At 42.5% G+C, this 14,650-nt stretch overlaps 1 protein-coding gene across 1 annotated transcript in view; it reads left to right on the forward strand.

The window, feature by feature from the left end:
• Positions 1-14,650, forward strand: part of LOC116949408 (metabotropic glutamate receptor 8-like) — a 290,056-nt gene that overhangs the window by 183,734 nt on the left and 91,672 nt on the right. The window contains exon 9 of the mRNA XM_032966701.2: positions 4,958-5,097. Within this exon, the coding sequence (XP_032822592.2) occupies positions 4,958-5,097 (140 nt within the window). The remainder of the gene's footprint in view (positions 1-4,957; positions 5,098-14,650) is intronic.

A 14,650-nucleotide genomic window follows, 5' to 3' on the forward strand; every position in this document is an offset into this window, starting at 1 on the left:
TAAATAGACCGTGGCAATTTATTATTACACTCACCTTCACTGCTCCGGCGTATGTGCTCGCGGTTTATATGAAGAACGACGGCAGGTGACAATGAGCTGTAATAATTGATTAATCTGGGACCTGGGCAGGCGGGCTATGCAGTGGCATCCTTTATGCAGTAGGGCAAGTCGTTAGGAATGAGCTGTAATAATTTACTAGACGCAGCCTTCACTTCTCGTGTGCGCTGCAGTCGCTGGGGGTGAGGGGGGTTTCGTGAAGGACGACAGCGGTTGGCAATAGCTGTAATAATTGATTACTTGCACCTGCGTTACCCACGTGTGAAGTTGCAAGCATCATGCGGGCAGACAGTAGCTGACAATAAGCTGTAGCAATTGATTCCGTGCACGTATATCAACCCGTGTTATAATGTCACAGTGCTCATCGAGCAAGATAAACATTTCAAAGTTCGAGAGGGAATTATTTCTCTCTGTTTTCTACATTATTTACATGAAACCTATTCCAGCTCGACACGGAGAGTTGTGCAAATCATTTGCAGGGATGTGCAGCCCCCAAAGGGATAATACATTAATTTACTAATTATCCACGCAGGGGGCGAACTTGGACAGGAAAGATATTTTAGAGAGATGTATTGGTGTGGTTTTGTCCAGGGCTATGGGGTTAATGCCCTAGCTCTTCATCAAAGAGCTTCCACGGGACCTCTGGAGCCAACAGGGAAGGTAAGGGGGGACTTTTGCATTATTATTTTTTTACATTGCAACACATGGCACCTCCGATCACAACAATGTCCCCCACGCGCTGTGTAACGTGGGGTGCATTGCTGTTGACGGGGCAGAATTACCTCGCGGAGCATTCATTTTGAACAAGTTACCTGATGTGGATTTTGTTTGTTTGTTTGTTCATATCTCAACCTCACGAGTGAAGAATAGGGCAATGCATGTATCGTCAGAGTTTGTTTGCATGTTCACTACAAGTACTGTGTGTGGTTAATGCAGTAACTTGATTCTTTGCAAAAGGTTTCTAATTTGGTGTTTGAACATTTTTACACCAGTTTTTTTTTCCAGAAAGGATAAACACCTATTATTATTTTTCATAGTAAGTACAGATGTTTAATTGATCTCAAAAGCAACTAGGAAGGGAGGAATACCAATGTCCGGGCACTTAGCCAACAATTTAGGGTCATGATATTTAACCGGGTTTTCAAATGAGACCGGTTGACAATCTGAATCTAGTCTCCAATTACTTTACAAAAAAATCACAAAACGTTGTTCGTGATAAAAAATGTCATCTCTCTGATGTATGTTTGGGTTGTACCACGTGTGGTGTACAATGTGCGTGTTCGACACCACACGGTGCGACCTGAACAACACATCTGAGAGTTGTAGGCCATAACGGGGTAAACCTGCACACGAAAGCAGATTGAGAAGTCACCACAGGCAAATGTTGTTTATTATTAGCTTTGGAACGAGTCATCGATTAAAATTGTTTCAAATGGTTCACGACGCATGGATTACATTGTGCATTTACTAGTTACATGCAAACGTTATCTCCAAGATCGTAAATGCTCGCGAGAGAACAATCTGAAGAGATCGTGAGCGACGGGCAATACAAATAGAGACAAAAGGGAGTGAATTCCAGAATTGAATCTTCATCTTGAATCATACCAAGTGAATCACCACCACGCGTCGCCGTGTCCTCTTTGTGACACCACACCTGCACAACCGGGGAGGAGCAATGGCACAGTGGTTGGCACACCGTGCCATGAACCTGCTCACTTGTGTTCGATTCCCATCCATGGCTAACACCCAATGGTAAATTATCTCTGAATTGGTCCTGGAGTTCCTCCTTTCACCAGTCCGCACTGAACAAGCAAGGCCAAACAAACCGCCGCGATTGACATGGCATGGGGGGGGGAAGGCTTTCATCCGGCAGCGGATTGACAATTCACTCCCCCACCACCTCCTCCTCCTCCTTCTGCTAGGAGTCACATTTGTTGCACAGTCGACTCCTAAACCCCTGTGATCTGCTCGTGCATTGTCCTAAACGTTCCGACTCGAGGTGTTTCCCCCTACAATTGGTGCTGTGGCGGAGTGCATCGTTCAGCCTGGATGCGTGCGGCATGCAACCTTCATCCCCCCCCCCCCACCACGTTCGCACGGCACCCGGCATCGTGGCTCAGCTTGAGTGGTGATATGCTATCAGGGGCGGGGACAGGACTCGTGGCTCTTTGAGCCACCGTGGCGCTGCTCCGACGAGTAGCTGTGAGGCGAACTTCGATGCTTCCACTGCAACTCGTCACTTCCTTTGGTTTATTACCCCCAGCAAAACATTACGGCTCGCACTTGCGCGCGCATGCGCTGAGCGGATGGCCATCGCTGGCTGTCTCTCGTAGTCGTTTGGAGCTGGGGGTGGAGGCGCATAGCGTTGGTCAATTGTAAAAAAAAAAACTGATATCGACATTTCTAAGGATTCATTTCTTTCGGTAAAGTCACGAAGAAGGGAAACAATAAAATAATAAAAATTTTAAACAATAAAATTATCACGACGTTTCGACTGCAACGCAAGCAATCGTCATCAGGTGTGAAAACCACAGCAAGAAAATTTCAAAAAAGTGGCGGTTATTTTTAACGTTAGTACCACGGAGAGCGATTTGACAGTTTGTTCAGATGGATGAGTCCATCTATGTTCTGAAAAGAGGAGGGAGAAGACGAAAATAATGGATGCGGTCTGAAAGCCACCGTAAGCGTGAACAATCAATTAAGACCCGAAATGGTTTAACAAATCCTTCCAATGATTGCAAAGCCAGAATCCATCTTCTCGGTTGAAATTGTCTCTTTTCCGAACATAGATGGACTCGTCCATCTGAACAAACTGTCAAATCGCTCTCCGTGGTGCTAACGTTAAAAATAACCGCCACTTTTTTCAAATTTTCTTGCTGTGGTTTTCACACCTGATGATGATTGCTTGTGTTGCAGTCGAAACGTCGTGAGAATTTTATTGTTTTATATTTTTATTATTTTATTGTTTCCCTTCTACGTGACTTTACCGAAAGGACCAAGAATATGAATCCCTGCAGTCACGAAAGCTTTAAATCAAAATTTATTATGATGTTTTTAATTTCGATTTAAAGCTTTCGTGAATGCAGGGATTCATATTCTTGGTTATTTCGGTAAAGTCACGTAGAAGGGAAATAATCAAATAATTTACATTAAACAATAAAATTCTCACGACGTTTCGGCCACAACACGGCGCTGTCTTTCCGACAGCTCTGTTTCTTCACCTGAGGACGGCTGCTTGCGTTGTGGCCGAAACGTCGTGAGAATTTTATTACGTTTCATTTGTATTATTTCCCTTCTATGTGACTTTACCGAAAGCACCAAGAATGTTTTTAATTGTTTTTAAGTTGCGTCTTCATTTTGTAAGTGCGTTGGTTTCATCTGGGGTCAGTTATGTATTTTTTCTACATTAAATGTGTGATCTAATTTCTTATTTCCTTATGTGCGATAAAATAATAACAATCGATTATTATTAGTGTTATAATGAAAATAAATTAGGGATCATGTAGGCATAATGGCTGTTCAACTCGATTGTACATCATCTAGCTTGGGAGGTGCAGGCATTGGAGTATCTTAACTGCAACATATACCTTTGCTCCTGCCATTTAACTAAATACAAATATAAAGCCCCTGTTCAAGAAAGCAATACGTTAAAACATTAAAACAACGTTAAACATTTAAACGATTTAAAAATATATATTGGTAGAGGTCCACCAACCAAGAAGGATCTTCATTAAACGTCTTGAGAAGCAGTTCAAGCTTAGCAGTATAAAGCATTATGAGAATAATTATTTAGCCTCGAGGATTAATCTGATGAGCTATGAAGCCCTTTTTCACAGATGTCCAGTAAGGGCGGGTCAGCAGAGGATCGACAGGATTTATTTACTGGTGAATTAAGGCCTCCCCAATCCATTACCATTTCTCACGATATTTTCATGCAATAATACATTCTACGTAAATATAGACTCGTGATAATTGTTCAATATTGATGTTAAATATACGCGTCCCACATTTCGCTGTACAAACTGATGGGATGCAGCAATGTTGAAGGCCTGGCCACAGTTATTATTTCATGTCTCATATTAATGTGTATTCAACTGATCTAAGGCCTAAATCTTGATTCCAACATTCCAGTTTCCCTGCCAAACAAGACCAAAGGACTGTCCTGTTTTCATATAAATCAGCTGTTGCCCATTGGCGTTACTACCTCACTCCCAATAATTATGGCACTTGGTCATAAGCATATTTAATCTGGCTTTTTTTACTTGTTTTTTCTGTGTCATTTATTTTGCTATTTCTAACTCTTATTAAATGTATATTTCTTATGGGCCCACTATTATATAAGGCTGTCTCTGACTTATTATATAAGGCTGTCTCTGACAATGTTGTGCAAAGTGTAATTTTATAACGCAATTTGTTACATTTTCATTAAGGATAATGATGGCAGTTAATTTCTGCCATTTGGGGAGAAACTTCAAGTGAATGCTACGATAAATATAAGGAATTTTACAAACACACATACTGTCTGCCATGTCTGAATGTTCAAACATTCCTTGTCTCGGTGATTGTCCGTGAGTTGCTTAGCTAAGACCTAATCGGTGTGCGGATCTCTAATTTCCTCTGCTGGTTCTGTGTTTGTAATTATCTCCATCACGTGATTTTGCATTACTGACTCTCCCGCTGTTCGAGACCTCGATCATAACCTACATTTTCACCTTCCGCTTACGATCGACTGTCTACAATTGTAATTGTTTGTACGTGTCTATTTTTGAATTGTACACCCCCATCCATCTCTCTGGTCTCTCTTTGAGTTAATTATTATCGCAACCGTTGCTGCAAGGGACCTTGAGTTGTTTGCGCATAAATTAAAGTTGTAATTTTGTAATTTAATTTTGTACCCCAGGCTGCACCGGCAAGCCGGTGACGTTCAACGATAACGGAGATGCCCCCGGACGGTACAACGTGTACCAGTACCAGGCGAGCAACGCCCTGAACGCCGGTTTCCAGCTCGTTGGGCAGTGGCACAGGAAACTGCAGATGAATGTGAGTTCCCCGTCAATGCTTTCACCTTTTTGTTCCCGTTGCACAAGTCCATTTCGCCTCGATGACGGCATCAGTTGCGTTTAAGGCAACGTGACAAAACGCGTAAAGCAGGTGGGCCGGGAGAAGGCTATAGTCTCGAAGCCCAATGGCTAGTAGACCCCGACATCGGCATTTAGCTCCTAAACATCATGCCAAACGCAAGGGTAGAATAGAATGATGTACCCACAAACATGCTGTCGTTCGTGGTGCTGACTGTATTTGCTCAGAGTGTAACTGTCATTTTTTGTAGATATTCACATGTCCGATTTTTTTAAATGAATCCGTCTTTAACTCATTCCCCTAATCACACAGTGCTGTCCCAAACACACAACAAATCAGTCAGTCGCCTCTTTGGGAAGGACCAGACTGATTTGCACACACCTTTGACGTCACTTCACACGGAATTTGCCAGATGTTGCCACTGCCATCCCACCAGCTTTTCAGCAACCTCTCATTCTTTTGTGGTTATCTAGAACAAAAAAATCACAACTTAACCTCGAATGGCCTTCAAACGGTGGTGCAATCAGAGCAAATTGATTGTGTCGAATGTCTGCTTTTATATCTGCCAAAGAATAAAATAGGTGCATTATAATACAATCAAGGGCAGTTTCAATGTTCTCAAGCTCACGTGAAAGCTGGGCAGTCCCCATCTTCATTAGGCAGTCCTCAGTATTGTGACAGATAAAGGTGCAGCCCTGAAATACCTTGGCTCAGGCTACTGTTGGTGGAAGGATCTACACCACAGTGAGCTCTGGAGAGCCCCTGTACAGGGTTTTTTTTTTACGGGCCTACACTTGCACACGAGTCAGATGTCTTGGAAGCTGTGGGAATATCTGCTCTATATATATGCAACATATATGCAGAGTCAAGAAGCATGCAGAATAATCGAGCCACAGGAGGTCCTGTCCTGATTAATGGAATACGCTCTGTGTGACCTACAGCAAAGCTCTTCAACTGATGGCCTGCGGGCCACATCTGGCCCATGAAGGATCTTGCAGTGACCCCCTAGGAGATATGGCCCACTGAGACATAAATAAGAGATAGTGATGAGAGAACTGAAAGCGAGAGGTGTATATATTAGTGCAATAAATGTGGGGGTAAGCAGGAGAAAGTCGAGAGAGCTGGAGACAAGGGTTGTGCATTGCACACACATGTACACACACGATGACAGCATAGATGCCATGTGACATCACAACGTCTACTCACGTGCCATACAACCTTACTTTGCCCATCGGCACATGCTGATTTGTATGATGTGACCACTGGAAAATATAGCTGAATTGTGATATAAGCACACTGGTTTATTTGTTTCTATTATTACATCTTTAAAGCCAAATGCAACGTTGTTGTACAATGGAGCTTCTATGTGTTAAGGTGTGAAATGTTCTTATAAGTTTAGGAACTTGTGAAAGCCACGGTAAAAAAGGTGAGTATAACTGTTGGTGCCCTTTCTGTGCCATCACTATCTTCAACCCCACTTTTAATCTGAACATATTTTTGACATTCAACTTGAGACCCATTTAACACGACACTGGCTTGTTACCACTCTACAAAGAACGTCGTAGATCGAGGTCTTGCTGTAAGTAAAACATTCAGCATTAAGCACGTGACAAATCTTTGGGCTGGCGTGGGAAGGACGTGACTTAAACTCCATCTTATTCGGGCATTGTGTACGCCGCTGATGTTCAACGTGCGATGCCGTTGCAAGGAGCATTTAAAACGTATACGCAGGGTACTCGATGCTTATTGAACAGGGCCTTCAAGGCGCCACGTTAAGCGACCCCTACTGTCACCGTTTAGCACCGCTGGACGCTTACTTGAATAATTAATGGGCGTACAAATGCTTGACATTGACTTACGAAGCCCTCTTGCGTTTTGTTCAGTAATCGCGTGCTCCTCACCCAGATCGCTGACGTTTAATCGTTGCCCCGTGACGCTCACGTCGTCTTGCCTGTTTGAGATGAGTAAGACGCCCGTATTTCGCTGCGTAATTGATGCGGACGATGCACGCTCACCTGCTCAATTCACCAATTTCCAGCATGCATTGGCAAACACTGCGCAGACTTGCTAAACAGTCGTTATAATCCATAGTAAAGGTTTTTGGGTTAGATCGCGTAAGTATAAATGTGTCTAAACCCTCCACCACCCAACACTGCCAATCAGTAAGGGATTTGTCTTGTAAACAAAACGCTAAATAGTTACAAATTCAGCCCACCCGTGTGTTGAAGAGTGAATCCACAACATTTACAATCTGAGTACGACGTTTCGCTGGTAATTACATCCAGCACCATAACAACAACAACAACGCATCGGATGGCACCATAATGGCACCCATAATTTAATCTGTATACTTTAGAATGCTATAAATATCCTTGAGAGCATGATGTACATGTTCTATGTATTTACACGTGCTACGTGTGTATGTATCTTGGACTTCTTGCACCGTACTTAGCCAACAGTGCTATTCGGAGGTGCTGCAATGATAATCACAATTTACAGTCATTTTGTCAGTCCACTGCTGGATGAGAGCCTCCCCACGCCGTGTCAGACATGGGTGATGTTTGACCATACTTCACCATCCTGGTCAGTGCACATGAGAGTAAAGGGTGGGAGGGGCCATGGACCAGTTCAGCTATCGCTTGCCACTGACTTAGCCACGGTTGGTAGTTACGCTCGTGTGTTCAGGTTCATAGCGCAATGCTTTAACCACTGTGCCAGCACCCCCCCCCCCCCCCCCCCACATATACTACGTATTTACATGCGCCTCTATTTAAGTTTGCAACTTTTACTATATGCAAAGACAAAGGTCCCCCTTATAGCCTTAACAGACTGTTGGAGCAAGTGCTGGTAGAGAGCACACGTGAAGACCGTCAGAGCGCACAAAGCGGTGGGTGGCCAGCACCACGCCCGGCCGCCTTTGTCTTCCTTGTGACGATGTTTATACTCATTTGCGGCTGAGTCGACCTAGGGAAGGCCCGGGACCGGTTCAGATAATTGTCACCGGTGTTGGCCATGAGGAGGAATTGAACCCAGGTTACCGGAAATGTAGAGCAGTTTGCTAACCGCTACACTACCACTCCCCCTATAGAAACATATACTTAAACAAAATCAAGCAATAATCAATGTATTTAAACTAGGTGATATTAAGAGGGCTTCGGTTTAATGGGTTTACTTGCATATGCACATTCGCACGATGACATTATGTTGCTTGAGTGAGCAGGCTGTTGCGTTATTTTTGTAAACATCGGAATTTCAAGGTGTATCCACGACATGGTTGTACAAAATTGTATCTCTGTAAAAGTCACTGTGCTGAAAGAGTTACACCAAAATTCTGATTTAAAAAATAAACACACGTGCCTGTCAGTTGGTTAAGTCAATTAAATCAGTCCAACTGTCATGTCGATAAATATATTCACGTCGAGGTTTGTTTGATTTTGCTTAATTTCTGCAAATACATTATCAAATAAATAAAGTGGAAATTGCATGGCAGAAGGCACAAGGAAGAGATGGTGGGAGAGGATGCAATGGGAGGGCATTAGGGAAGAGAGTTCATGCTGGCAATGTTAATTTGCACAAAGTAACGACAGGCACAATGCTGGGAACATGAATAAAGGGCTACACCTCATTTTGTACGCGAACGAATGCTAAACATGCAGTTACTGTGATCACATTACAAAAGGTGGCATGATATGCGTGTACGAAATGTTGTAAGGCCTCTGACAAAAAAAAATCGCTCGTTATGCACTCGATTTCACCAGACATCATCAAAAGCTGAGCACTGTCGAGCCTGACTTGTGCTCGGAGGGGCAAGCACCGTGCACAATTCGGTGTCATAGGCTGCAGCAGGGCTGTTTTCACGAGAGGCAAGTGCAGGAACCCCATTGTTGCACTACGCTATGTTCACTCCCGTGCTTATTTTCCCCAGCATCACTAGCATGCACTCACCGGCGCGGTGAAGTACGGTCGAATAACCCCGATGACCTGTACAGCCGAAGGAGGCCCCTCATTTAGCAGAGGAAAGACAAAGAGTGGTAAGTTTAAATAGATTTAATCTATTATTATTAGTATTGCTTATTTTGTACTCAGAGACGTGGCTGTGCAATGCACGAACAGTATAAGCATGGACGTTATCGCTGACAGGTGCCATCTCGTGATGGGCATATTACATGAAAATAAGGGTAAACACACAATATTGCAATTTCAGCTATATGAGGGAATTAATGTTAAGCTCCCAAAGGGACCAAATCTTTCAGGATTATATTTGTATTGTCACAAAAAAGATAATGCATGACAAAGAATTTCAAGCATGGTTTGATTAACCTGCAAGTCATTCATTATTAATGCTCTTATTCACACTGAAGACGAAGATGGCTTCTAATGTTTCCCAATAGATTTACCTTTGTTGTATAACTTGTAAAACTGACAAAATGTTTCAAATGGTTCTAATTACAATATAATTTGACAGTGCAAAGTGGTCAACGCGCATATCTTTTCAAAGTGACTATTTATTTATTCATATTTATTTGTGTTAACGTACTTTTTTATTACAAATAAACATAAGTAAGAATGATGCAAAAAATGAAGAATATTTTTTTATATATATATACTTGCTCTACGTTTGGAATGAAGGCACTCACATCTTTTATTATGATTTTGTTTGAAGATGTATGTAGCCCTAATTGGAAATCTGTGAAAAAAGCTTCATAGCTCATCGGATCCCTCGAATATAAATACAGATTCTGATTTTGAACTGTCCCTACCCAACCCCACTCTGTGTCTGGAGGAAGGGGTGGGGTCTAAAAAGGGGACGGGTTCTAAAAAAGAAAGAGGCGGGGCTTAACCGGGAAGGGGTGGGGCCTACAGAGCAAAGGGGCGAAGTATAAAGAGGAAGGGGCGGGGTATAAAGAGGAAGGGGCGTGGTCTACAGAAATCGAACCTCTCCTGTTGATTGCAGGAATGAAGGGTGTGCAACAGCAGCAGCACCACCTTTGGGGATCTGGATGTGGCCGCAGGCCAATTAGTTTTAATATGGTATCCAGAAAATAACAAAAGCGATTGCTATGATTACCATTTACCTACATCTATCACAAAGACCTGAGATAAACCTCCAGCCACAGCTAACATCAATAGTGGCTGATATCTGAACTCGTCATGGGCAACTCCTCTTCAACGTGCATTGACCATTATGCGCATATGATCGCCATGACTGGAAATGAATGGGGAGACCTTCACACTAGATTGGCAAAATGAAGTAAACGATTATATTATAATAAAAAAAAATCCAAAGGTGTGATGCTGTGGCTACATTGACATAGGTCACATTAACATCGTTCATTTTAACCAAATGCTGAACAACGTGTAGCTTTAGAATTGGTAATCGTCTAGCGACTTGTGAGAATATTTAGTTTTGTTGGGGATAGTGGCTCATGCCTACAGTGAGGAAAAAAAGTATTTGATCCCCTGCTGATTTTGTACGTTTACCCATTGACAAATAAATGATCAGTCTATAATTTTAATGGTAGGTGTATTTGAACAGTGAGAGACAGAATAACAACAATAAAATCCAGAAAAACGCATGTCAAAAATGTTATAAATTGATTTGTATTTTAATGAAGGAAATAAGTATTTGACCCCCTCTCAATCAGAAAGATTTCTGGCTCCCAGGTGTCTTTTATACAGGTAACGAGCTGAGATTAGGAGCACACTCTTAAAGGGAGTGCTCCTATTCTCAGCTTGTTACCTATATAAAAGGCACCTGTCCACAGAAGCAATCAATCAATCAGATTCCAAACTTTTCACCATGGCCAAGACCAAAGAGCTCTCCAAGGATGTCAGGGACAAGATTGTAGACCTACACAAGGCTGTAATGGGCTACAAGACCATTGCCAAGCAGCTTGGTGAGAAGGTGACAACAGTTGGTGCGATTATTCGCAAATGGAAGAAACACAAAAGAACTGGCAATCTCCCTCAGCATGCGGCTGCATGCAAGATCTCACTTCGTGGAGTTGCAATGATCATGAGAATTGTGAAGAATCAGCCCAGAACTACACGGGAGGATCTTGTCAATGATCTCAAGGCAGCTGGGACCATAGTCACCAAGAAAAAAATTGGTAACACACTACGCCGTGAAGAACTGAAATCCTGCAGTGCCCGCAAGGTCCCCCTGCTCAAGAAAGCACATATACATTCCCGTCTGAAGTTTGCCAATGAACATCTGAATGATTCAGAGGACAACTGGGTGAAAATGTTGTGGTCAGATGAGACCAAAATGGAGCTCTTTGGCATCAACTCAACTCGCCGTGCTTGGAGGAGGAGGAATGCTGCCTATGACCCCAAGAACACCATCCCCACCGCCAAACATGGAGGTGGAAACATCATGCACATTAGAGGTAGACATTGGTTGTAACTTTCAGTGTTAATCTCTCATATACGTGCAGGATATGAATAATTCCTAAAATTCCACCAATAGACCATTCCTGCAAGAATGTGTTTTCTGTGGACAATTCCCATCTCAAAATCGCTTTATATACATATGTAGTGGAATGAGCATCGTCTTTGTATACATTAATGTATGAGTGAGCATCCATTCATTTGGTCATCTCAGTTGTATTCCTGGTGGTCTCATCGTTAGCTTTGGTGGTGCTGGTATGTATGTATGCCTGTACGCAGCCAACCGTACTAATCGGTGGCGTTCGCAGTTGAAAGTCCAACTGCTAGATAGATCTGCTGGTCTGAGAAATAGTCCTGGTTGGTCCCAGTGGTAGTCCCATTCCTCCTGTTCAGCTGAGTGGCCGTCCCATTGGTCTCGTTTATCTGGGTAGTGGTCCGAGGGGGCCTGCAGGGCCTTGTCAAGCCTCTCCTGGGCTCAGTCGGTGAACAAGCTGTTGTATTATTGGGAAGTACAAACGTGTGGATACCGATGCTCAATTTACATCTAGTTGGCCCTTATATATGCTCAGCTGTAGCCAAGGCAGTGGGTACAAAACGCTGAGCCCTTTGTATGCGAGGATATTGCCAAGGCTACATATATATGTAGCTACCCCGTCTATATATTCTAGGCTGTACACTTAGTTGCTCTTTGTGAAACCTAGGCCATGCCAGAGTCGGGGTTGGTTTAGACCATTGCCACACACTAGGCATTGGCTATGTTTTTAAAAAAGTGATTCCGGCGATTTGCGATACCTATATAAAACCTTTCCATGGCGATTCCTAATGGTCAACCAGGCTCCACGGGCCCTCCTTCCTTACTTGAACATCATACTGGGCTGCCGGGAAGCCTGGCCTCACCAGGATTCAAATTTAATTAAGAACCACATGGAAATTGCAATTTGCAGGTATAGGACTTGTGAGTACTGTATTGCCTACATCTAAAGGAGATTAGACGTGAAATATTTTCCTACATACCTTCGAAACGTTCTCCATCAAAAGAGACTCATGGGGTTTATCGGCATATCCAACAAATGAGCCGTTAATTATGTCTCATCAGAGACTCCCCAGTGTTGTAAGTTACACAAAGGGAACTCAAATAATGTGTCTATCTCCCATAAGCCATATTTATGGGTCCCAATAGTCTCATTAGTTTGAAAATGAGAAGGAAGTTTGATAGATTTAAGAAATGCATATACGGATGTTGAACTTATTATGCGTCATATGTAGCCAACCGTGCTAATCGGAGGTGGGGGTGGGGGGCAAGAGACTTAATTATTTGGAGAATAATGAAGATGATAAAGGTGCTGCTGATGGTGCTTCTGCTGATTATGGTGACTCTGTTGCTGATGACTACAGTGGGTGTTTCTGCTGCTGCAGATGATGATGATGATGATTGCACGGATGATCACGGTGAGGCTGCTGATGGTAATGGTGATGCATTTATTCTCCCATATTGTTCACGTATATAATCATACCTGGCCCTGTTTAAATACCCCTCTTTCATTACTAACGGGAAAACAATGAGGTGTGGTCATTCTCTTTATCCGGTGATACGTAATGCCATATTGACATTGCACAGGCAGATTTGTCTGTATTAAGATGGACATTGCTGCAGGTATCCAAATTATTGTGTGAGATAACAATAATGTAGTTAGGAAGTTACGCAGATAGGTATATTTGAAGACCATGTCATTATTTCAGTGAAGTACATTAGTATGCATTAATTTGTTTGCAAGAAATCTTTACAGCTAATAATAGGGTTTTTCCCCATTTTTCTGGCAACAAAACTGAAACCTTTTTACAAGGATTCATGTCTGAATGAACCACAATACCTGCAGTCAAAATACAAGCAAAAAACATACTATGATAATATATGCATTGTCCTTGAAACTGATTGGTCCACACCAAGGGACGGCTTTCTTTTGAGCCTCGACCCAATTGGTGCTCGACCAGATGACGCCAAAAGGCGTACAGCTTAAAGACAATGCACTATCAAAGTAATGAGGGCTCGGGGTGAGCATCTACATCATTAGACCTCCTTTGCCAGTACCAAAATGTAATAATAGCGTTTTCCCCTTTTTTCTGGCAACAAAACTGAAACCTTTTTACGAGGATTCATGTCTGTTTCAAGGACAATGCATATATTATAGTATTTTTTTGCATTTCGACTGCAGGTATTGTGGTTAATGCAGACATGAATCCTCGTGAAAAAACGTTTCAGTTTTGTTGCCAGAAAAAAGGGGAAAACCCCTATTATTACATTTTGGTACTGGCAAAGGAGGTCTAATGATGTAGATCTTTACAGCTGTCTGATCAGATATGCAATGCACACATTTGCTGTTCACTTATTAATTACAGTCCCTCCTCGTTACAGTACATCTCGATGTGGCTTGTTAGCATACTGTCAAGGAATGTCAAAGAGTGAGATGATATGAAATGATAAGCCGTTAATTCTGCATGCATGATAAATTAGTACATTTTGCATATAATTGGCGTTTACAAGGAATAGCCGGACTAATTTTTAAAGCTGTTGGTGAAAACCCTGTTTGAGCTCAGAATGAAGAATATATTCCGTTCTAAATACCTCCCACTGACAACCTGTTTTTGTTGTATTGTACAATACTCTAATAGCCAGCAGTTTCCACAAAATTGCGTAACTATACATCCATAAGGGATTGAAATAGTGGAGATAAAAGTTTAATATTTTAAGTGGTTTGTTTTTATTTTTCAAATGTTGCTTCTTAAGACTTCACGTTGGCAAACGTACCTTTTTTTACCTGATAGTTAGCCTTGTCTCCATTATCAAGATTGGGACGGTATCAGCCGGGCCAATGTGCTTGGCCCAGTATGGAGAGACGTGAACACGGCCCAAGGTCTATAACACAAAATGGTTGCGTTTCCAGCTCTGTTTATCCTTGAGACACACGCAGACATATTAGCGTGCACAGAAGTGCTCTTTCAGAAAGTGAGTACGTACCGGCTTATGAATAAATAAATACAAATCTGTGCAAGTAGATCCCATAAAGCAGCGCAAGGACGCAATGTGTGTATGTTGAACTTCTTTCGCACCGTATGTAGTCGACCG

Source organism: Petromyzon marinus, chromosome 36 (genome assembly GCF_048934315.1).
Source record: "Petromyzon marinus isolate PM22_M1 ecotype Great Lakes invasive population chromosome 36, UKy_Petmar_22M1.pri1.0, whole genome shotgun sequence".
Lineage (NCBI taxonomy): Eukaryota > Metazoa > Chordata > Hyperoartia > Petromyzontiformes > Petromyzontidae > Petromyzon > Petromyzon marinus.